Source organism: Dendrobates tinctorius, unplaced genomic scaffold (genome assembly GCF_039654945.1).
Source record: "Dendrobates tinctorius isolate UK_male_01 unplaced genomic scaffold, ASM3965494v1 ptg000266l, whole genome shotgun sequence".
NCBI lineage: Eukaryota > Metazoa > Chordata > Amphibia > Anura > Dendrobatidae > Dendrobates > Dendrobates tinctorius.
Genome location: NW_027361933.1, coordinates 1,580,205 through 1,605,926, shown reverse-complemented (window position 1 = coordinate 1,605,926; position 25,722 = coordinate 1,580,205). Strand labels below are relative to the sequence as shown.

The 25,722-nt window shown below is 47.3% G+C and overlaps 1 protein-coding gene across 3 annotated transcripts in view; it reads left to right on the top strand.

The window, feature by feature from the left end:
• Positions 1-25,722, top strand: part of LOC141069563 (gastrula zinc finger protein XlCGF66.1-like) — a 168,607-nt gene that overhangs the window by 87,898 nt on the left and 54,987 nt on the right. For all 3 annotated transcript variants that reach the window (XM_073559231.1, XM_073559229.1, XM_073559230.1), the window contains exons 4-6: positions 13,996-14,119; positions 14,504-14,598; positions 14,720-14,825. In XM_073559231.1, the coding sequence (XP_073415332.1) occupies positions 13,996-14,119; positions 14,504-14,598; positions 14,720-14,825 (325 nt within the window). The remainder of the gene's footprint in view (positions 1-13,995; positions 14,120-14,503; positions 14,599-14,719; positions 14,826-25,722) is intronic.

Here is a 25,722-nt window from a genome sequence, read left to right as displayed (position 1 = left end):
AAACCGGGGCGGAGGTGAATCTTCGCTTCAGCTCCTGAAAGGAAGAAACAGCCTCCGGAGACCAATTTAACACATCAGCACCCTTCTTAGTCAAATCAGTCAATGGCTTGGCAATACTAGAAAATTTTGCTATAAATTTCCGATAAAAATTAGCAAAACCCAAAAACTTCTGGAGGGCCTTCAAAGAAGTGGGCTGAACCCAATCGTGAATGGCCTGTACCTTGGCCGGGTCCATTTCAATAGTTGGCGGGGACAAAATAAATCCCAAAAAAGAAATCCTCTGTACTCCAAAAAGGCATTTAGATCCTTTGACATACAGGGAATTCTCCCTCAAGATCCGGAACACAGTCCGAATATGTTCCACATGAGAATCCCAATCCTTGGAGAAGATCAAAATATCATCCAGATAGATAATCAAAAATTTATCGACAAAATCTCGGAAAATATCGTTCATGAAGCACTGGAAGACAGAAGGGGTATTAGTGAGCCCAAAAGGCATCACCAGGTACTCAAAATGTCCCTCCGGAGTATTAAATGCCGTCTTCTATTCATCCCCATGCTTAATGCGAATAAGATTATACGCCCCCCTGAGGTCAAGCTTGGTAAACCAGCAAGCACCTTTAACTCTGGAGAATAGATCCGAAATTAGGGGTAACGGATACTGATATTTAACAGTAATTTTGTTGAGGGCACGATAATCAATACAAGGTCTTAATGATCCATCCTTTTTGGCTACAAAAAAAAAACGGCACCTAAGGGTGACGAGGATGGTCTAATATGACCCTTCTCCAACGCCTCCTTAATATAGAATCGCATAGCCTCGTGCTCGGGTACAGATAAATTGAAGAGCCGACTCTTGGGAAATTTATACCCCGGGCTCAGTTCAATTGCACAGTCATAACTCCTATGAGGAGGCAGAGACGCAGACTCATTCTCACTAAATACATCATAAAAGTCCGCCAAATAATCAGGAACATCATGCGACTGAGGAGAGGTGGAAAACACCGGAGCCTCACTAAAGGCACACCGACAACCCCAACTCACCACAGACACAGATTTCCAATCCAAAACTGGATTATGAATCTGTAACCAGGGAAACCCCAGAACAATAGTATCATGCAGATTATGCAACACCAAAAATCTGCAATTTTCTTGATGGTCTGGGGCGACCCGCATTACCATCTGGGTCCAAAACTGGGGTTTATTTTTAGCCAAAGGAGTAGCATCAATCCCCCTCAAAGGGATAGGCGTCTGCAGAGGTGTCATCGGAAATCCACAACGTTTAGCAAAATCCAAGTCCATTAGGTTTAGGGCTGCTCCCGAATCCACAAAAGCCTTGGCGGAAAATGTGGACAGGGAGCAGATCAGAGTAATAGCCAGAAGAAACTTAGGTTGAACACCCCCAACAGAAAACGTGTGTGCAAAGCGTTTCTCTCGTTTAGGACAGACAGAAATAATATGCGAGGCATCTCCACAGAAAAAACATAACTTATTACGCCTTCTGAACTCCTGACGCTGCTCTCTGGAAAAAACTCTATCACATTGCATAGGTTCAGACATTTGTTCAACAGGTGGCAACACCTCTCGTGCAGCTTTGCATTCGCGCAAACGCCGATCAACCTGAATGGCTAATGACATAGAATCGTCAAGACCAGAGGGAACAGGAAATCCCACCATAGTATCTTTTACGGCTTCTGACAACCCCTTCCGAAAGAGAGCAGCCAAGGCATTATCATTCCAGGTAGTAAGTACTGCCCACTTTCGGAATTTTTGACAGTACAATTCTGCAGAATCACGACCCTGGCTCAATGCCAGCAGGGTCTTTTCAGCCTGATTAATGGCATTAGGTTCGTCATACAACAACCCCAAAGCTTGAAAGAATGCGTTCACATTAGTCAGAATAGGATCATCTGGTTTCAAAGAAAACGCCCAATCCTGGGGATCGTCACGCAGCAAAGAGATGACAATTTTAACCTGCTGCGCGGAGCTCCCTGACGAGTTAGGCTTCAAGGCAAAAAATAATTTTTTTGAAATTCAAAAATTTAGACCGATCCCCAAAAAATACATCAGGTGTAGGAATCTTTGGTTCAGCAGCATGTGAATGAGCAAGGTAGGTGGAAATTCCCCGCACTTCCGCAGCGAGCTGCTCCACACGGCCTCAGAGATATAGAGGAAAAAATATACACACTTTTTTTTTTTTTTTTTTTTTTTTTTTACAATTCTTTCCTGCTATTGAGTACCCTAGAATCTGCGGTATGGCGGGTGATTCTGTTATGAATGAGTCACCGTAGGAGGCAAAAGCAGAAATACAAGCTAAGTCCAGAAAACCAGAGAAGTTGGCAGCTATCAGATTGCAGACCCCTGAACCTATCAACACAACTAGCAGTAGCCGTGGGGGGTTCCTACGATGCCCTAGACCCCTCGATCACAGCCGGAGAATTACATAGGCCTAAAGAAAGAAAGGGGAAATCTAAACTTCCCCAGAGCAGACCCCAAAGCAATAGGCAGCCCCCAACATATAATGACGGTGAAGCAAGATGAAAATACTAACACAGACAGAAAGATAGACTGAGCAAAGACGGGGCCCAAAACTACCTAGATAGGAAAGGACAGGAAGGCTGCTGTCTGCAATCTGCCAAAACCCTATCAAAGACATAAGCCAACAAGCTGATATGAAAAAGGCCCTGAAGCAGCTAGGCTTCAAAAACTAAATCAGCACTAAGGTATTTTCAGAAGACAGAGCTAAATGAATTCAGCACACCCCAGCAGGGAATGGCAGAAATCCAGAAAAACAAAGCAAAACAAAGTCAAAGCACCAAAGCAAAAGGCCGAGCAGCAAACTTAGCTTTAGAGGAGCAGGAATTCAGACAGGTCTCCAAGGATCCCACAGAGAAATCACCCGCAGGGCAGAAGGGTGTCGGCAGCCTTATATCCAGTCAGTAACTCCACTCAGCCAGTCATCATCATCAGCCTCAGGTGTTTGATAATCAGGCTCACTACCTTTCTTTACCAGAAGAGGGAGTTCCTCCGGCCTCAGTAATGAAGGGGAAAATGAACTCGCAACACATGGGATTCCTGAGAACATTGTATCGGACAGAGGAGTTCAGTTTGTTTCCAGATTCTGGAAAGCCTTTTGTTCCAAGCTGGGAATTCAGTTGTCCATCTTCTCTGCGGTTCACCCTCAGACCAATGGGCAGACGGAGAGAACAAACCAGACTTTGGAGTCCTATTTGAGATGTTTTATATCTGCTGATCAGGATGATTGGGTTTCATTTTTGCCCTTGGCCGAATTCACTTTAAATAATAGAGCTAGTTCTGCCACCCTGATGTCGCCTTTTTTCTGTAGCTTTGGGTTTCATCCTCGATTTTCTTCAGGGCAAGTGGAATCTTCAGCCTGCCCAGGTGTTGACACTGTGGTAGAGAGAATGCAGCAGATTTGGGACCAACCGAACCAAAAGAAAAAACCCGAATTTATGGTCAATGATAGGAATTTTAAAATAATTAAAATATTACAACATAGATGAAATTTAAAATACCTTTATTATATAATAGTGGTACATATATATATAGAAAAGCAATGTGTGCTCAGATTGATTAAAATATATACCTGTATAGGTTTAATAAACAACATACACAACGGTCCACATATATGAAAAAATGTAATTACACCACCTTTATACTTGCCCTATAGAAAAGTGACATAAAATATAAAGAGCCAAACCTAATATATCTAGGCTCAAGAAAGTGTCAGTGTATTCAAGATAAAAGTACAAAAGTGCAATATTAAATGGCAGCAGTGGAATATTCATCCAAATATAAAAAGTGCAAAGTGCTGAGTGCAAAAATAGAAATGTGGGTGAAATAAGGACAAATGAGGGTGTATACCTTTAAGGACCGCTGGTAAACGAGCAACACAGCCCCGACGAGCGTTTCGGAATGAATCCTTCGTCAGGGGCATTATTTTTCTACCGTTTCTTTGTGGTATTGCTTGTAAACATGTCAATTGGTTTCATTGGTTTCAGATTTGGGACCAAGTAGTGGATAAGTTGTCTCTCTCCCAGGAAAAGGCCCAGCGGTTTTCTACCCGGCATAGGACCATTGGTCCCCGGTTTAAAGTGGGTGATATGGTTTGGTTGTCATCAAAGAATATCTCTATGAAGGTGGCTTCTCCAAAGTTCAAGCCAAGATTTATTGGACCTTACAAGATTTTGGAGATTCTTAATCCGGTTTCTTTTTGATTGGCTCTTCCTGTTACGTTTAAGATCCATAACGTGTTTCATAAGTCGCTGTTGAAGAGATATGTTGAGCCAGTAGTTCCTATCGCTGCACCTCCTGACCCTGTATTGGTTGAAGGTAATGTGGAATATGAGGTAGAGAAATACTGGATTCTCGTCTGGCTAGACGGAGACTCCAGTATTTGGTGAAGTGGAAGGGTTATGGCCAGGAGGACAATTCTTGGGTCTCTGCCTCTGACATTCATGCCGATAGATTGGTTCGTGCTTTTCATCGGGCCCATCCTGATCGGCCTGGTGGCGTGGATGAGGGTTCGGTGACCCCTCCTCAGGGGGGGCAGACTGTTGTGAGCTCATTTTCGAGTTTGCCTCTGGCTTCTGGTGAGGGTTATGGAGCTGGCTGTGCTGACAGAGGAGTAGTGAGTTCTCTATCTGGACTCCCTCTGTTGGTGAAGGGAGGTAATGAAGCTGATCTAAATGGCAGAGACCGGCCACCTGAGGAAGAGGACTGTGATTGGACATCAGGAGTTTCTGATTGGATTTAAGGCAGCCGACTCCCTAGTTTCTTGCTGGTGATTTTTCCTGACTGTGGCTCCTGGTTTCCAGTTTGGTTCCTGCCTTCCTAAAGCTATGTTTTCTCTGCTATTGTTCTTATGAGTTTTTGTCTGGTTTACTTAGTTTTTGTGTTCAGCCAGCCCTGGCTGGGACTGGGCTGAATCCCCATTTTGTCTCTGATCAGTTGATCTCTTTTGCTCTGTCTTCAGAATATACCTGAGTGATGATATAGTATTTTGAAGTCTAGCGAATTCAGGGCCTTTTTCTATCAGACGTGTTGGACATTCTTTTTGACAGGGTTTTTTGCGTGATTGCAGACAGCAGCTTTTCTTTCCTGTCCTTTCTAGTTAGCGAGGGCCCCATCATTTGCTCAGCCTATCTTTCTACCTGTGTCTGTGTTTTCATCTTGTTTCACCGACAATACATGTTGGGGGCTGTCTATTGCTTTGGGGTCTGCTGTGGGGCAGTTTAGATTTCCCCTTTCTTTCTTTAGGCTTATTTAGTTCTCCGGCCATGACAAGGCGTCTAGGACCACCGTAGGCTCGCTCCACGGCTACTGCTAGTTGTTGTGGATAGGATCAGGGGTCTGCAATCCGCTAGTTACCAACCTCTCCGGTTTTCTGGGCTTAGCTTGCTTTTTGTTTGTTCCACCTCGGTGACTCATTCATAACACCTTTGTCAGTGATACTTCCGTTACTGCTGGTTCCTCTGTGTGCTTGTACTGTGTATGATTTGGCTTGTCCCTCGTTTTGTGTCTCCTTTGTGATTCTGTACTTCTGATATATCTCCGGTTCTGACCTTTGGCTTAGTTCTCTGACTTCCCCTCACTGAGCAGCGGCTGCACGCTCTTACTCGAGATTGTTGCCTCCCTCCTTATTCACCCTGGTGTTCGTTACAGAGAACCCCTGATGTGCCTAAATAGTGGAAACCCCCCACAAGTGACACCATTTTGGAAAGTAGACCCCCTAAGGAACTTATCTAGATGTATAGTGAGCACTCTAAACCCCCAGCCGGGGCTGGCTGACCACACAAAACTGAATAGACAAAACCAATTCAAATGTGAACAATAGCAAGAACACTTAGCTTGAGAATGCAGGGACTGAACTGGAAACTAAGACCTCAGGAGGCAGGAAAAATCACCAGCAGGGATAGAGGGAGTCGGCTGTCTTAAATCCAGTCAAAGACTCCAAATGTCCAATCGTCGTCCTCATTATCAGATGGCAGGTCTCTGTTAATTAGATCAAGTTCATTACTTTCTGCAACCACCAGAGGGAGCCCGGGAAAGAACTCACGACTCCTCTGTCAATACAACCAGCTCCACCACCCTCACCAGCAACCAGAGGCAGACCAGAAAGTGAATTTGCAACAGGTCTCCGATCCAAAGGCAGAGGGGCTGTCAGTCCTCTGCCTACTCCCAGAATGCTGCAGTCGTTTTTGATCGCAGCATTCCGTGAGTTAAAGTGCCAGGAGTGGTCTGTGACCACTCCTGGTACTTAGTGCCGGGTGTCAGCTGTGAGAATCAGCTGACACCCGGCCGCGCACCCCTATGTGCGCGGCCGATCGCTGAGACGTAGTATACGGTCCATGATCATACGAGCCCAGGGCACATGGACGGTATAGTACATCTCATGTCAAAAAGGGGTTAAACAATCAAAGATAGGGTCATCTCAGGGAGGACCCTGCGTATTTTCACTATAATGCAAAAAATTTTGGATTACCGTATATACTCGAGTATAAGCTGAGGCACCTACTTATGCCACGGAAAACTGGGTAAGCTTATTGACTTGAGTATAAGCCGGATATGCATTGTCCCATCATCCCTGTCCAGGTATGCGTGGCTCCTCCTTCCTGTCCTTTTATGAATAGCTCCTTATACCCTAACCTTGTATGCATGGCTCCTTATCCCCTATCCTTATATGCATGGCTCCCCCAACCCTGTCATTGTATGCATGCCTCCCCCATCCCTGTCACTGTATGCATGCCCCCCGTCCCTGTCCTTGTGTGCTTGCCTCCCCATCCCTGTCCTGGTATGCATGCATGCCTCACCTGTCCCTATATGCAAGGCTCCTTATCCCCTATCCCTGTTTGCATGTTTTCTATTGAAAAAAACAAACAAACATCCTACTCACCTACCTGCACACCCTGGGTGCTGGCACTGTATCTTGTTCCAGTTGCCGGCGCCTGCAGCTCTTCCTGCTCACGTGGCCCCACTCATTAAGGTAATGAATATACACTCCACACGGTGCAGATTTTGCTGCGGATCCGCAGCGGATTTGCCTCTGCGGATCCGCTGCAGATCCACAAGCAACGTACAGTACCATGTTAGCCAATTGCTTTTCAAAACTGCAGGGCACATGCTGCGGATTTTTCCACTCGGATTTGCTGCGGTTTTAAATCCGCAGCATGTCAATTCTTTCTGCGGATTCCGCAGCGGTTTGACACTTGTTCCATTGTCCAGGTGTCAAACCGCAGGCAAATCCGCAGGTAAACCGCAGGTCACTTTACCTGTGGTTTTACCTGCAAATCCGCAGCTCAATCCGCACTGTGTGCACTCACCTTAAATGCACTTGGCAAACAAGGGCCAACTGTGCCTACTTTGGCGGCATCTTGTGGCCATTCCTACAACCGTGATTTGCGCATAACAGTTCTAAGGGGGTGGAATGCAAAGTTTTCCAGGGTGCAGAGAGAAAGCAGGGGGCCAGGGGGTGCCTGCAAGCACCCACAAAAAAACTCCAGGCCGCAGGCTTTAAAAAAAAAAAAAAAAAATAAATATATATATATATATATATATATATATATAAAAAAAAAATTTACTTTTATTTTGTGTGACAGAACTGGGCTGTTCCCTATCCACTCAGGCGTCCACCCTCCATCCCATTGCGAGCCATATTCCTGATCAGGATGAGCTGAATCCGCTAGCAGCTTGGTAACTCAATACGCTGAGATACCGCACTGACCATTTCACTGTGGCACTCTTGCTGAGTCTGTGTACGATTGGGTTGAGCCGACACTGATGACTTTCTGGTGGCTCTGTCAACCTCCCCTGAATTCACCACCAAGTCATGGGCATAACACATCTTCAAGTAATGTCTCTTGGTCATTAAGTTGGTGTGTGACAAGTACCTGGCAAACAGGCGCTTTTCAACATCAGAGTAGTGTGGCATCGTCCATATCTCGCACACCCATCGTACAAGCTGGCTGGTGATATTTGGCACGCCATACCTGTGGATGAAGATAGAATATGGTTAGGACCTGTTGCTTGACTTTTGCATACAAGGTTGGGATAAAGGGAGCTGGATGATAAGCTTACCCCATGTGGTAATGATTAAGGGCGACAGATGGGTTACCGAAGGCCCTGACGATGCAGGTCACAAAGAAGTTTTGATGGGGTCATGACCAGAGAGATGAGTGGTCCTGACCCATTCTGAGTAGACCTCAAACCACTGTAAAAGAAGAATCCACAGTCAACCCCAATGAGCCTGAAGGTACCACTCGGATAGCTTTTGCATAGGGACACCTAATGGGGGCATCCAGTTAAACTCACTGCGTCTTCTTCCTCTGAGAGTATGAAGGAGGCCACTTGAGTGGATGCGCACTTGTGTGACTTCATGCCGATAATAGCCTTGCGATTGTCGCCATGCACATGATGTGTTCTCTCATTCCTTTCTGCGACCTGTGGGGTAAAATATGGTAAATCAGTAATATTGTACAGCAATGGTAGATGACCGACCGAGTAGGACATCACTACTGACAGTCATGTGGGCCACTACACCGGGTTTTTGGAGGTGTTGGAGAATAATAAGAGCAGTAGGTAGGAAGGGACTTCTAAGTGGTCTGCATTTATTCCTCATTTTACATAGGCTGTATGCACTGCAAAAATTCTGGTCTTGCCACCACTAGTAGTCTTTGGCACTCTGTTGGTGTCTTTGAGTGGTGAATCAATGAATTTTTCCTTTTGAGCAAAAGTCAACAAATGTTAGCTGGTGAATGATGCTTATACAAGCCTGCAGCCCTTGTAGCCTAAATATGAACGACCAAAAATCTCACAAAGAAATATATTAATACAAAATATAATTTATTAAACAATCAATAAGACCAGAGCATGTGAGAAACACAGTGACATGGAAAATCCAAGTCTGCTTGTGCATGCAGAGAAAACACCAAAGGACACACATATGTCATGAAGGGAAGGAAGAAGTATAAAGCACATGATAGGAGGCAACCCGACTGGTGTGTGTCCCCCCCCCTATTTGGGGGGGACACACACCAGTCGGGTTGCCTCCTATCCTTACCAGGTATGACTTTAACACCTTACATTCTCATTACATTACATTTTATTATCCATTATGGATACATGCCCGGTGATGTGGATTCTATGAGGCTCATTGTGGGATGTGCAATTTTGCTATGAGCAAGTATAATTACATTTATCTTTGCTGACAGGCACTATACATGTGCTTTATACTTCTTCCTTCCCCTTCCTGACATATGTGTGTCCTTTGGTGTTTTCTCTGCATGCACAAGCAGACTTGGATTTTCCATGTCAGGCTGGAGTCACACTAACCTGCGCAAAATACGCTCCGTATTTTACATGCGTAATACGGATGACAGACCCCTAAATAGTGCTCCGTATGTCATCCGTAATCAAGGTGTGGTTGCGTATTTTGCGCATGTCAGCATCCGTATGTAATCCGTATGGCATCCGTATGGCGAGATTTTCTTGCAGGCTTGCAAAATGGACATATAATGGAGCCCTATGACAGGTTTAATAAAGAAATGAAAGAATAGATATAGACACATAGAATGCATATATATATATATATATATATATATATATATATATATATATATGTGTATTCTGTGTGTATATATCTATTCTTTCTTTCTTTATTAAACCTGTCAGTGTGAGTTTACTGTATAGCGCACTGAATTGCCGGCTTTGCTAAAAGACACCGGGTGCGTATTTCTCGCAAGTCACATGTGTGGTCCGTGTGTAATCCGTATTTTTTGCGCACCCATAGACTTGCATTGGCGTATTACGGGCGTAGTACGCTGACAATCGCGGCATGCTGCGAGTGGCACGGAGCGTAGGATACGGAGGAAAAATATACGCCTGGTGTGAGGGACCCCATAGAGAATCATTGGTCCGTGTCTAATGCGTGCTTTTAGCGCCTCTCACTCTCCCGTATTCCTCGCCAGTGTGACCCCGGCCTCACTGTGTTTCTCACATGCTCTGGTCTTATTGATTATTTAATAAATTATATTTTGTATTATTATATTTCTTTGTGAGATTTTTGGTCGTTTGTTTTTCCTTCATATTTAGTTTCCAGTGCGACTTTCTCAATATTGTCCTATTTTACATATATCTCCTTGCTCCAGCTTTACAATGTCATTAAGTGATTGCACCTTCATTCCAGCTGTAGTTATCTGAGCAAGTGATTTATCCATGAAGTGTATATGATAGCCCTTGTAGCCGCACAGTCAATGGTCCTCCATCAGGTTTTCTTAATCCTTAAACTGCTGCCATCAGTGGCCTCCTTGTCCCCACTCTGCACTGCAACCACGTGTGAATCCAGCCCAACCGGGGTTGCGGGGATTGGGCAGAGCTCAAACTAGACAATCATTACCTGTCCTTGCGTTTCAGAGGTATATGGATGGTTTTGCTGCTCACACCTGGGCTTGTTCCTGAAAAAAAATACATTTCTTTTCACAAAGGTGATAATCTGCTCCAGGAATTGTATGTTCTGAAGATCACTGTTTTGGATAACATGACACATTGGTGGTAGCAGAGATATTAATGCATATCTCTGCTACCGCCAATGTGTCATGTTATTTACATATCAGTATATCTATGCCAAAACCAGGAGTTTCTCCAAAACACAGAACAGGTGTCAATCTTTCAAGCATAGTTTTCCATTGTAATTTCCACAACTGGTTTTTGCATACAAACACTGAGGCAAAATATGGATGTGTGAATAAACCTTTATGGATGCGCAATACAGCAACGGGTTTGGAATGTAGTCCTAACTTGGACGGTTGAGAAATGCTTTTACAGTACTTACCATACCATTGTGAAATGCCTCTCATGTTCAAGTGGAGCAAATAGTCTCTTTAAATGAGCCACCTTATCTGTGGCGCTGATCCATTAGATCAGCAGCGTCATTATTTCGGTTACCTTATCATTGGTGGACCAAGGGCTGACTCACATTAATTTCATCCCCACATGTGCTAGGCACCTGTAGCGGTACTCAATAAGGATCATCCCAGGGGCTGACTGACCCAAAGGGATGTCCTCTCCATGGGTGCATGTCACCTGCAGCGGTGCTAAATAAGGATCATCCCAAGGGCTGACTCACCCATAGGGATGTCCTCTCCATGGGTGCATGTCAACTGCAGCGGAGCTCAATAAGGATCATCCCAAGGACTGACTCACCCAAAGGGATGTCCTCTTCATGGGTGCATGTCACCTGCAGCGGTGCTCAATAAGGATTATCCCAGGGGCTGACTTACCCAAAGGGGTGTCCTGTCCATGAGTGCATGTCACCTGCAGCGGTGCTCAATAAGGATCATTCCAAGGGCTGACTCACCCAAAGGGGTGTCATTTCCACGGGTGCATGTCACCTGCAGCGGTGCTCAATAAGGATCATTCAAGGGGCTGACTCACCCAAAGGGGTGTCATTTCCACGGGTGCATGTCACCTGCAGTGGTGCTCAATAAGGATCATCCCAAGGGCTGACTCACCCAAAGGGATGTCCTCTCCACGGGTGCATGTCACCTGCAGCGGTGCTCAATAAGGATCATCCCAGGGGTTGACTCACTCAAAGGGGTGTCCTCTCCATTTGTGCATGTCGCCTGCAGCGGTGATTAATAAGGATCATCCCAGGGGCCTACTCGCCCAAAGGGATGTCCTCTCCATGGATGCATGTCACCTGCAGCGGCGCTTAATAAGGATCATTCCAGGAGCTGACTCACCCAAAGGGATGTCCTCTCCATGGGTGCATGTCAACTGCAGCGGTGCTCAATAAGGATCATCCCAGGGGCTGACTTACCCAAAGGGGTGTCCTGTCCATGAGTGCATGTCACCTGCAGTTGTGCTCAATAAGGATCATCCCAGGGGCTGACTCACCCAAAGGAATGTCCTCTCTATGGGTGCATGTCACCTGCAGCGGTGCTTAATAAGAATCATCCCAGGGGCTGACTCACCCAAAGAGATGTCCTCTCCACGGGTGCATGTCACCTGCAGCGGTGCTCAATAAGGATCATCCCAGGGGCTGACTCACCCAAAGGGGTGTCCTCTCCATGGGTGCATGCCGCCTGCAGCGGTGATTAATAAGGATCATCCCAGGGGCCTACTCGCCCAAAGGGATGTCCTCTCCACGGATGCATGTCACCTGCAGCGGCGCTTAATAAGGATCATTCCAGGAGCTGACTCACCCAAAGGGATGTCCTCTCCATGGGTGCATGTCAACTGCAGCGGTGCTCAATAAGGATCATCCCAGGGGCTGACTTACCCAAAGGGGTGTCCTGTCCATGAGTGCATGTCACCTGCAGTTGTGCTCAATAAGGATCATCCCAGGGGCTGACTCACCCAAAGGAATGTTCTCTCTATGGGTGCATGTCACATGCAGCGGTGCTTAATAAGAATCATCCCAGGGGCTGACTCACCCAAAGGGATGTCCTCTCCACGGGTGCATGTCACCTGCAGCGGTGCTCAATAAGGATCATCCCAGGGGCTGACTCACCCAAAGGGGTGTCCTCTCCATGGGTGCATGTCGCCTGCAGCGGTGATTAATAAGGATCATCCCAGGGGCCTACTCGCCCAAAGGGATGTCCTCTCCACGGATGCATGTCACCTGCAGCGGCGCTTAATAAGGATCATTCCAGGAGCTGACTCACCCAAAGGGGTGTCATCTCCACGGGTGCATGTCACCTACAGCGGTGGATAATAAGGATCATTCTAGGGCTGACTCACCCAAAGGGATGTCCTCTCCATGGGTGCATGTCAACTGCAGCGGAGCTCAATAAGGATCATCCCAAGGACTGTCTCACCCAAAGGGATGTCCTCTTCATGGGTGCATGTCACCTGCAGCGGTGCTCAATAAGGATTATCCCAGGGGATGACTTACCCAAAGGGGTGTCCTGTCCATGAGTGCATGTCACCTGCAGCAGTGCTCAATAAGGATCATTCCAAGGGCTGACTCACCCAAAGGGGTGTCATTTCCACGGGTGCATGTCACCTGCAGCGGTGCTCAATAAGGATCATTCAAGGGGCTGACTCACCCAAAGGGGTGTCATTGCCATGGGTGCATGTCACCTGCAGTGGTGCTCAATAAGGATCATCCCAGGGGCTGACTCACCCAAAGGAATGTCCTCTCTACAGGTGCATGTCACCTGCAGCGGTGCTTAATAAGAATCATCCCAGGGGCTGACTCACTCAAAGGGGTGTCCTCTCCATTTGTGCATGTCGCCTGCATCGGTGATTAATAAGGATCATCCCAGGGGCCTACTTGCCCAAAGGGATGTCCTCTCCACGGATGCATGTCACCTGCAGCGGCGCTTAATAAGGATCATTCCAGGAGCTGACTCACCCAAAGGGATGTCCTCTCCATGGGTGCATGTCAACTGCAGCGGTGCTCAATAAGGATCATCCCAGGGGCTGACTTACCCAAAGGGGTGTCCTGTCCATGAGTGCATGTCACCTGCAGTTGTGCTCAATAAGGATCATCCCAGGGGCTGACTCACCCAAAGGAATGTCCTCTCTATGGGTGCATGTCACCTGCAGCGGTGCTTAATAAGAATCATCCCAGGGGCTGACTCACCCAAAGGGATGTCCTCTCCACGGGTGCATGTCACCTGCAGCGGTGCTCAATAAGGATCATCCCAGGGGCTGACTCACCCAAAGGGGTGTCCTCTCCATGGGTGCATGTCGCCTGCAGCGGTGATTAATAAGGATCATCCCAGGGGCCTACTCGCCCAAAGGGATGTCCTCTCCACGGATGCATGTCACCTGCAGCGGCGCTTAATAAGGATCATTCCAGGAGCTGACTCACCCAAAGGGGTGTCATCTCCACGGGTGCATGTCACCTACAGCGGTGGTTAATAAGGATCATTCTAGGGGCTGACTCACCCAAAGGGGTGTCATCTCCACAGGTGCATGTCACCTACAGCACAGCGGTGATTAATATGTGCTGATTCCATCTTTTTTTAGGTTCCTATTAAATGTCAGGATGTCGCCGTCTATTTCTCCATGGAGGAGTGGGAGTATTTAGAAGGACACAGGGATCTGTACAAGGACGTCATGATGGAGGATCCCCAGCCGCTCACATCACCAAGTAAGGGAAGATTTTTCATGACTTTAAGTCCAGGATCAAACAATTTTGAAAAATGGGCCAGTCACATCACATCTGCAAATTGTGGATGTGATTAGCACCATGTGCAGCGCCGAGCTCTTGTGCCGGTGGTGCCTTTACAGTTGCCAGAGCTGCCTTTACAATACATGCATTATTGTAGTCCAAATATCGGTCCAGCATAGTGCTTGTTACTATTTTTTTTTCTCTCCATCATCCATGTATAAATTGGTCCATGTGCACTGGCAAACTGGTTATAATGGGTCCATGTGCCATCTGTACATTACATAGACTGAGCACACGTTTGTCTAGTCGGGCCCTAGTAGTTTAGCAGGTAACTAAAAATGTCTGCTCTTGCCTCTTTTACAGAGCCATCTAATATGGAGAACATCCCAGAGGAATTCTCCCCAATTCTTACAGAGAAGAGTCCTGGGGAAAAGGACAATGGCCCGGAGTTTTATCAGGTAGATATGATCTTGTTCTGTTTCAGGTCACCATTCACCTCTAATGTTTCATCACTGTGGTCAGTGGTTATTAGTGGTTTATAAATTATTGTCATGATTTCTTTTGTGTCTTGGGAATTAGAATGAATATCTGACTGGGATTAAAGATGAGACGAGTGATGATGATATAATTGAAGTAGTTATCCAGCAGTGTAAAGAGGAGGAAATTCTGTCAGATTTCAGTTTAGGTGAGTGTTAACCAATATTGGGTGGTCCAAAGTAATTTTCCTCCATAATCTAAACTCTTTTATAATATACTTGAGTTAAAAAATTCCCTATTCTTCCCTACCTGCCCTATCTGTTTTTCTTTTTTACATTTTCTTTTTGATGACTGTTTCAAGGCGGTATACCGTATATTATTTATTAATGTCAGGCTTGACTATCACTAATCAGTATCCGGCTAATGCCTCACCAGTTACTTACTATGATTCCTTTACAATATACTATATGAACGGCGACTGAGACAAAACCGTGTATCAATAAAAGGTATTTATTACACACACGTCTACAGTTATAACACTACTAAATAATCACACTAACTGAATATACAAGAATAGCACACTACTATATAAGTACTTCTCACCCACTTACTTAAAAACATGCACATTAACAACAGCCCACCCGCCTATCACTCGCTATCCCTATGGGGAACAAGGGGTTAATAGCAGTGATACTTAGCCGATTCTGACGGTGAGGCCACGTTCACACATTCAATATTTGGTGAATTTTTTACCTCAGTATCTGTAAGCCAAAACCAGAAGTGGAACAGGCAGAGGAAAAGCATAATAGAAACATTTGTACCACTTCTGCATTTATCACCTGCTCCTGGTTTTTTGGCTTACAAAAACTGGGGTAAAAAACTCACCAAATACTCAATGTGTGCATGTGGTCTGAGGCTGAAGATCCTGGGCTGCTTGCTGGACAGAGCACACAGGGTCAGGATGCTGAGTGTGGCAGCCTGTGTGCCACAGAGAAGGGGCAGTGGCAGACACATGGGGCTGAGGTAGGGAACGCAGGGGCTATGAATGCTAGAGAAGAAGGATGTGTATAGAGGGGAGCTGGCCTGAAGCTGATGGGCTGCAGGCTGCTGCACACAGACAGTGTAGGACAGTTGACAGGTAGAGAAGGAGAGGGCCGAGGATGAGCAGGGCTGCTGGCTAAAGGGTACGGGGGGGGGGGGGGCAGAGCAGTCAGCAGAGGAACCAGGAAGCGTGGGATGTTGTGGTGGCACGTGGGGCTGTAAGGCAGGCAGGGCAGAAGAGAGAGGAAGGGGGCTCTGACGGCGGAGAGCAGACTCAGCAGAGAAGGAGAGAGCAAGCATTGCGAGATAGTTAAATCCGGCTGGGCGTGCTCCAGTGTGGCCACCCCCCCCCATGGGCTGTATCATACCATGCTGGGGGGGCTATATACCATACTGGGCTGTATTATACCGTGCTGGGGGCTATATACCATGCTGGGCTGTATTATACCATGCTGGGGGGGCTATATACCATGCTGGGGGGCTATATACCATGCTGGGCTGTATTATACCGTGCTGGGGGGCTATATACCATGCTGGGCTGTATTATACCATGCTGGGCTGTGTCATACCATGCTGGGGGGGCTATATACCATACTGGGCTGTATTATACCGTGCTGGGGGGCTATATACCATGCTGGGCTGTATTATACCATGCTGGGGGGGCTATATACCATGCTGGGGGGGCTATATACCATGCTGGGGGGGCTAGATACCATACTGGGCTGTATTATACCGTGCTGGGGGCTATATACCATGCTGGGCTGTATTATACCATGCTGGGGGGGCTATATACCATGCTGGGGGGCTATATACCATGCTGGGCTGTATTATACCGTGCTGGGGGGCTATATACCATGCTGGGCTGTATTATACCATGCTGGGGGGGCTATATACCATGCTGGGCTGTATTATACCATGCTGGGCTGTGTCATACCATGCTGGGGGGGGGCTATATAACATGCTGGGCCGTATTATACCATGCTGGACTGTATTATACCATGCTAGGGGGGCTATATACCATACTGGGCTGTATTATACCGTGCTGGGGGGCTATATGCCATGCTGGGCTGTATTATACCGTGCTGGGGGGCTACATACCATGCTGGGCTGTATCATACCATGCTGGGGGGGCTATATACCATACTGGGCTGTATTATACCGTGCTGGGGGCTATATACCATGCTGGGCTGTATTATACCATGCTGGGGGGGATATATACCATGCTGGGGGGCTATATACCATGCTGGGCTGTATTATACCATGCTGGGGGGGGCTATATACCATGCTGGGCTGTATTATACCGTGCTGGGGGGCTATATACCATGCTGGGCTGTATTATACCATGCTGGGCTGTGTCATACCATGCTGGGGGGGGCTATATACCATACTGGGCTGTATTATTCCGTGCTGGGGGGCTATATACCATGCTGGGCTGTATTATACCGTGCTGGGGGGCTATATACCATGCTGGGCTGTATTATACCATGCTGGGCTGTGTCATACCATGCTGGGGGGGCTATATACCATACTGGGCTGTATTATACCATGCTGGGGGGCTATATACCATGCTGGGCTGTATTATACCATGCTGGGGGGGCTATATACCATGCTGGGCTGTTGTCATGATCTGAAGTGATCTGACAGTTTTAAAAGCAGAGTGAACTTTTTTTCCTTTTGGCAAGTTGCCAAGGTGACTTGACTGTCCCCGGTGGTGGTTAGTGGTATCTCACCTTAGGTTTCAGTTTAATGTGCACGTAATTAGGAATCAGGTGTGGGGCTCTATAAATGAGTCTCAGGGTGTGTAATCACTGCTGGTGATATTGACTGATTCATTCATTCTGAGTTGGTGAGAGCCTGGTGGAAGGATGGAGCTGAGAAGGAGTCCTGCGCTGCTTAGCCAGGGGGGACGTGTGTCAGCTATGGTGTCTGGACGAAGGACTGGCATGGCGTGGTGGGGTCGCAGTGATGGTGTCGGCAGGAAGTGTCTGCATAGACTGGTGGAGTGGCGACTATGGAGAGTGGCACTCACCATGTGGGACTTGGCTGCTGAGCTGGACTCAAGCATGCTTGACTTCGTGGCAGAAGCTGAACTCGTCCTTGGGACTCTGTTACTAAGCAGCAGCAACTGGTGGTGGACTCTGCTCCAAGGCTGCACTATGGTGATGGATCCGGGTGGAGGAGAAGACGCACACAGGTGGAGGGCTCTGTTGCAGGAGCATAAGCACAGAGCATAAAGCTAAGTGGTGTCCCCCTGTATTGTCTCTTTCCCTCATGTGTGTTGTTAGTGCAGTGGTGGGATTAGTTTCCGCACCGACCAATTCCCTAGTGAGGGTTTAGGGTCTGGGCGAGCAAGGGCTTTGAGGTACGTGTGCGGCGCCCGGTGCGGAACCGGCATAGGGAACGTTAGGAGTGCAGGGACACTGGCTCAGGGGAGCTCAGGAGGTCTCCACTTCCCTTTTCCCTATCGCAGGGCCCACCACTGTTAATGTTTCCCAGGTTCCCCTTATTATTTAAATTCGCCTTACTGGAGGCGGGGTTTCCATAATGTATGTATAACGTGTAATTCCTAAATTCGCCAGGTGGAGGCGGTGTATCCATCTGCACGTTTTATTATTTAAATTCGCCCCACTGGAGGCGCTGTATCCAGGGTCACGTGTGTTATGGGTTCGCCTTGCGGTAACATCTGCGTCCAGACACGCGTGACCATGACAGCTGTATTATACCATGCTGGGCTGTGTCATACCATGCTGGGGGGGCTATATACCATACTGGGCTGTATTATACCGTGCTGGGGGGCTATATACCATGCTGGGCTGTATTATACCGTGCTGGGGGGCTATATACCATGCTGGGCTGTATTATACCATGCTGGGCTGTGTCATACCATGCTGGGGGGGCTATATACCATACTGGGCTGTATTATACCGTGCTGTGGGGCTATATTCCATGCTGGGCTGTATTATACCATGCTCAGGGGCTATATACCATGCTGGGCTGTATTATACCATGCTGGGGGGGCTATATACCATGCTGGGCTGTATTATACCATGCTGGGCTGTGTCATACCATGCTGGGGGGGCTATATACCATACTGGGCTGTATTATACCGTGCTGGGGGGCTATATACCATGCTGGGCTGTATTATACCGTGCTGGGGGGCTATATACCATGCTGGGCTGTATTATACCATGCTGGGCTGTGTCATACCATGCTGGGGGGGCTATATACCATACTGGGCTGTATTATACCTTGCTGGGGGGCTATATACCATGCTGGGCTGTATTATACCATGCTCAGGGGCTATATACCATGCTGGGCTGTATTATACCATGCTGGGGGGGCTATATACCATGCTGGGCTGTATTATACCATGCTGGGCTGTGTCATACCATGCTGGGGGGGCTATATACCATACTGGGCTGTATTATACCGTGCTGGGGGGCTATATACCATGCTGGGCTGTATTATACCGTGCTGGGGGGCTATATACCATGCTGGAGGGGCTATATACCATGCTGGGCTGTATTATCCCGTGCTGGGGGGCTATATACCATGCTGGGCTGTATTATACCATGCTGGGGGGGCTATATACCATACTGGGCTGTATTATACCGTGCTGGGGGGCTATATACCATGCTGGGCTGTATTATACCATGCTGGGCTGTGTCATACCATGCTGGGGGGGGGCTATATACCATACTGGGCTGTATTATACCGTGCTGGGGGGCTATATACCATGCTGGGCTGTATTATACCATGCTGGGGGGGCTATATACCATGCTGGGCTGTGTCATACCATGCTGGGGGGGCTATATACCATACTGGGCTGTATTATACCGTGCTGGGGGGCTATATACCATGCTGGGCTGTATTATACCGTGCTGGGGGGCTATATACCATGCTGGGCTGTATTATACCATGCTGGGCTGTGTCATACCATGCTGGGGGGGCTATATACCATACTGGGCTGTATTATACCGTGCTGGGGGGCTATATACAATACTGGGCTGTATTATACCATGCTGAGGGGCTATATACCATTCTGGGCTGTATTATACCATGCTGGGGGGGCTATATACCATGCTGGGCTGTATTATACCATGCTGGGCTGTGTCATACCATGCTGGGGGGGCTATATACCATACTGGGCTGTATTATACCGTGCTGGGGGGCTATATACCATGCTGGGCTGTATTATACCGTGCTGGGGGGCTATATACCATGCTGGAGGGGCTATATACCATGCTGGGCTGTATTATACCATGCTGGGCTGTATTATACCATGCTGGGGGGCTATATACCATGCTGGGCTGTATTATACCATGCTGGGCTGTATTATACCATGCTGGGGGGCTATATACCATGCTGGGCTGTATTATACCATGCTGGGGGGGCTATATACCATGTTGGGCTGTATTATACCATACTGGGGGGCTATATACCATGCTGGGCTGTATTATACCATGCTGGGGGGGCTATATACCATGCTGGGCTGTATTATACCATGCTGGGGAGGGGCTATATACCGTGCTGGGCTGTATTATACCATGCTGAGGGGGCTATATACCATGCTGGGCTGTATTATACCATGCTGGGGGGGCTATATACTATACTGGGCTGTATTATACCGTGCTGGGGGGCTATATACCATGCTGGGCTGTATTATACCGTGCTGGGGGGCTATATACCATGCTGGGCTGTATTATACCATGCTGGGGGGGCTATATACCATGCTGGGCTGTATTATACCATGCTGTGGGGCTATATACCATGCTGGGCTGTATTATACCATGCTGGGCTGTATTATACCATGCTGGGGGGCTATATACCATGCTGGGCTGTATTATACCATGCTGGGGGGGCTATATACCATGCTGGGGGGGCTATATACCATGCTGGGCTGTATTATACCATGCTGGGGAGGGGCTATATACCGTGCTGGGCTGTATTATACCGTACTGAGGGGCTATATACCATGCTGGGCTGTATTATACCATGCTGGGGGGGGGCTATGTACCATGCTGGGCTGTATTATACCATGCTGGAGGGCTATATACCATGCTGGGCTGTATTATACCATGCTGGAGGGGCTATATACCATGCTGGGCTGTATTATACCATGCTGGGGGGGCTATATACCATGCTGGGCTGTATTATACCATGCTGGGGGAGCTATATACCATGTTGGGCTGTATTATACCATGCTGGGGGGCTATATACCATGCTGGGCTATATTGTACCATGCTGGGGGGCTATTTACCATGCTGGGCTGTATTATACCATGCTGGACTGTATTGTACCATGCTGGGGGTCTATATACCATGCTGGGCTTTATTATACCATGCTGGGGGGGCTATATACCATGCTGGGCTGTATTATGCCATGATGGGTTGTATTATACCATTCTGAGGGGGCCATATACCATGCTGGGCTGTATTATACCATGGTGGGCCATATACCATGGTGGGTTGTATACCATGTGTTGCTGGGCTATACGGCTGTGTTATATACCATGGGGGTACATTTTACATTATATTCTATAAGGGGAGGCTGTGTTATATAATATGGGGGGGGCTACATTATATTTATGGGGAGGTGGGCTGTATTATATTCTATTTGGGGCTACATTATATTCTATAGGGGGGCTGTATTATATTATATTCTATGGGGGCTGCATTATATTCTATGGAGGGGCTACGTTATACTATATAAGGGGCTGCATTATATCCTATGAGGGGGTTGCCATATATTCTATGGAGGGGCTGCATTATACTATATGGGGGGGGACTGCATTATATTCCATGGGGGGTTACATTATATTCTATACAGATATTATATCCAGCCCTGCATAGACTCAATATTAGATAACAAATAACTTTGTTGCCCTATGAAGGGGGGGGGGGCGAAAAATTTCTTGCACAGGGGCCCACTACAGTCTATGTCCGCCCCTGCAATAGTGTGAACGCAGCCCCACTCATGCAGCCCCTAACCAGGAGCCCCCATACATGCTCCCAATACATTTTATTATCATTACCACAGCATAGCACAGGGCACAAGCCCTTCTAGTGAGGCAGGAAAGCTCACTGTATTACAGAGCAGCATGCGGGCATAGTCTATATTATGTCTGCAGACTGGTCCCATACAGCACATCCCTCGCTTCCGAGCATGCTCAGTGCCACAAAACGGATCCCTGCACACGGAAGCACATGGATCCGTGTTGTCCTGGATCCGTGCTCCATAGAACTCCATTTTAGTTCCAGACGTGTAGCCGCGGATCCGTGCGTCTCCCTGTGCTGCGTGTTTTTCAGATGACACAAAACTGCAACAAGTTGCATTTTTGTGCATCAGATAAAATATGCAGACATGCGGATCTGTGGGAAAACGGTGACAACTGGATGCACAGTCCCATCCATCACCACTGAAAGTCAATGGAGACGAAAACGAATCCGTGTGCAGCCATTTTCACACGGATTGCAAAATATGCAAGTGTGAAACCAGCTTAACCCTATATAATGATTGGGTCTGGACTTAGATCTCTCCACAGGTTTTACCTAAAATCACTTTATATTACTTCCCCTACCCTTAGGGCTCATACTCACTAGCGAGAGACTTGGACGATTCTTGTGCGAGTCTCACGCATGAAAACCTCGCACTGCCGCCGTCAATGGGACTGGAGCGTGCGGCTGCATAGAAGTATGTGTAACCGCACGCTCCGGTCCAAGTGCTTGGTGGCAGTGCCAGGTTTTCATGCGTGAGACTTGCACGAGAATCACGTGCGTCTCTCACAAGTGAGTGTAAGCCGTTCGCAGCAACAACTGCTGTCGTCTATCCTCCTCCCTGTAGTGTTGTCCCTAATCCTCCTGGCCCTGCGTTCAATGGGATCGTTACATAGCGGCACTAACGCTGTAATGGATGAGTTAACGCACCCATTGGCCGCAATAATACTAACGCATCCAAAATCGGCATGATGACACACCCACAAATGCTGCAGACCGCGTTCCAGGGGGCGTCATGAAGTAACACATCATGCCGATTTTGGATGCGTTACTATCATTGCTACCAATGCGTGCGTTAACTCATCCGTTACAGCGTTAGTGCCGCTATGTAACGATCCCGTTGAAAGCAGGGCTATAAACGCAATGTGAACCTGGCCTAACACTATGAGATGATATACCAAACAATGTGCGGAGTCTCTCCTCCTACACAGACCATATACTATATGTATACGCCATGGATGAGGGGCCAGTAAAGTATCTTTATTTGGGACTAAGGGTGTGTGCACACGCTGCGGATTCTGCTGCGGTTCTGCAGCGGTTTTGGCCGCTGCGGGTCCGCAGCAGTTTTTGCTGCGGTGTACAGTACCATTATTCCCTATGGAGATACAAAACCGCAGTGCAGACGGTGCGGATTTTTCCGCGCGGTTTTTCTGTGGTTTTGAAACCGCAGAAAGAATTGACATGTCAATTCTTTCTGCAGATTCCGCTGCGGTTTGCCATCTTCTCCATTGTGGAGATGAAAAACCGCAGGGCAAAACCGCAGAGCAATCCGTAGGTAAAACTGCAGGTCAATCCGCATGGCCAAATCCGCACCCCAATCCGCAGCGTGTGCACATACCCTAAAGGTAACGCAGCGGTCATTGCAGATGATGATGATGACAAACAATGTGCTGCGTCCCTCCTCTTACACATAGTCACACTCTATATATGCCATGGAGGAACTGGCAGGATATATTTGGGACTGAAGGGTTAACTCGCATGCATTTAGTCACATCTCCTCCTGTCCTGACTGCTCCTCCCCCCAGATGAGTCACAGTCAGGATTCACTGCTTCCAGGCGCCAGAAAAAAAACAAAAAAAAAAGGCTCTTTCACCCTGCAGAGCCGGCTCATTTCGTTCACAGCAGGGAGCCGGCTCTTTGTATCGGATCGTTCGCGAACGACACATCACTAGCGGTCACTCCTCAGTTACAGTACATAGGTTAAAAAAGACCTAAGTCCATCAAGTCCAACCTTTTTCCACCAATTGTTAATTTTGTCACTAAATTAACTATAACCCCCAATGTAATGCGCACTGAGGAGATCATCCAGCCCTTTTTTAAAAGCTGTCATAGTGTCTGCCATTACTACCTCTTGTGGTCGGCATTCCACAGTCTGACTGCTCTAACTGTAAAGAACCCTTTCCTATTTAGCTGCCGGAATCACCTTTCTTCCACCCGTAATGAGTGCCCCCTGGTCCTCAGTATGGTCCTTGGAAGGAATGTCATGTGCCAGCCCTCTGTACTTTCTACACATATATTTATACATATAAATGAAATCTCCACTGAGGCGTCTTTTTTCTAAACTAAACAAGCCCAACTTTTCCAACCTTTCATCATATGAGAGGCCTTCCGTCTCTTGTAATAATCTAGTTGCCTGCCTTTGAACTGACTAATTTCTGAGTGTCCTTTTTTAAATGTGGAGCCCAAAACTGCATCTCATATTCTATATGTGGCCTCAGCAGTGATTTATAAAGGGATAACAATACTTTTGGGAAGGCGGGATTTTCTCTCTTTTTATACATCCTAAAATCTTGCTTGCCTTTGCGGCTGATGCTTGACATTGAGCACTGCTGCTCAGCTTACTTGTAACCAGAATAACAAGCAAACGGTGTGTACTCGTGCTGTGATTCAGACATAAAGGAGCATTACTGATCAATTTGAATACCTGTTGTAGTGTAGCGGAAATTGTGTTCTAGACGAGGTGAAGAATCCTGCAGTACGAGTTCAATTAGGCGAGCTAAAATAAGGGGACAGAGAGGGAGTAGATGGAAATTTTGCACTCATAAAAACAAAAAGCAAATGTATAAAAAGTGTAATTAATATATTAAAATGTGTGTCATGTGCAATAATCCCCGTGGTTTCAGTACCTTTCAACTTATATAGGTAAGCAAGGAGCAAATAAGTAAATAATGGTGGCACTGTTTTAAACGCCCAGAGACCTAAAAAGGCTACTACACAATCTGTAGTGATAGCACTTGATGGTGCTATAGATATATGGTGTAATTTAAGGCCAAAAAATAATAATAATAATAGCGCCGTGCAGGTATATATAGCGTTGCCCCGTAAGAAGTGCTCAAAGGTGCTGCACTAGAGGCAGACAATGTCAGATACATGCGTTCTGAATAAGGCTTTTTGGTCCAACCAGTAGATTATAGTGTACTTAGCTTAGCTTGAGGGGCATCCTGAATGTTTCCGGAGTAGCGGTGAGTCCTGGAGCGTTGTCCTGAACACTGACAAGCTCACTGAATCAGCTGCAGGAGCGCAGGAGACCACGGTGAATGCTGGTAGGGCCTGTGTGCTGAAAGGGCCTGCGTGACGTATTCGGGTCATGTAACTAGCAGAGTCACGTGCTGCCCAGCAGAGAGCTACGATGTGCAGGGGGAGACCAGAATACCCAAGTGCTTCTCCTGTTCTGTAGTCCCAAGTAAGCTCCCATTTAATGTATATGCAGTGTGATGGTGTGATATGCTATGTGGATGTCATTTTTTGTATATTCCTATTTTTCTATTTCAGTTATTTTCATAGTGTTTTTTCTTATTACATTGTAAGTCTACAGCCTCACTGTATCTGTCTCTTGACGACCCCCTGTAGTGCATTAATCCCTAAGGCCCTTTGTTCTCCTCTGGGAGGCCTGGAAACCGCCCCCAACTTGTTTGACTTTCCCTGGACAAGGAAGGGGGTCGGGGGAGAACAGGAGCTGGGCAAGTCAGTTCCAGTGTGGACAGGATTGTGTAAAGACTGCATTTCAGAGAGAAGGACCCATTTTATCCTCTGGTGCTAGAGTTTTGGAATCTCGTTCCCTGGACATTTTATCCTGTTACTGGACTGCATTCTTATTCTGGACTATCTTATCCTTTGTGTGGTGGACTGAATATGGACCTTTTCGTATTTTGCCTGAATAAAGGTCTTGGAATTGTTCACTCTTTGCTTGCTCTGTTGATTGTGTGATACCAGAGAAGGACCCCGTGACAACTGGTGGCAGCAGTGGGATCAACAGAGTGTAACCCAATGGAGAACCACCCACAGAGT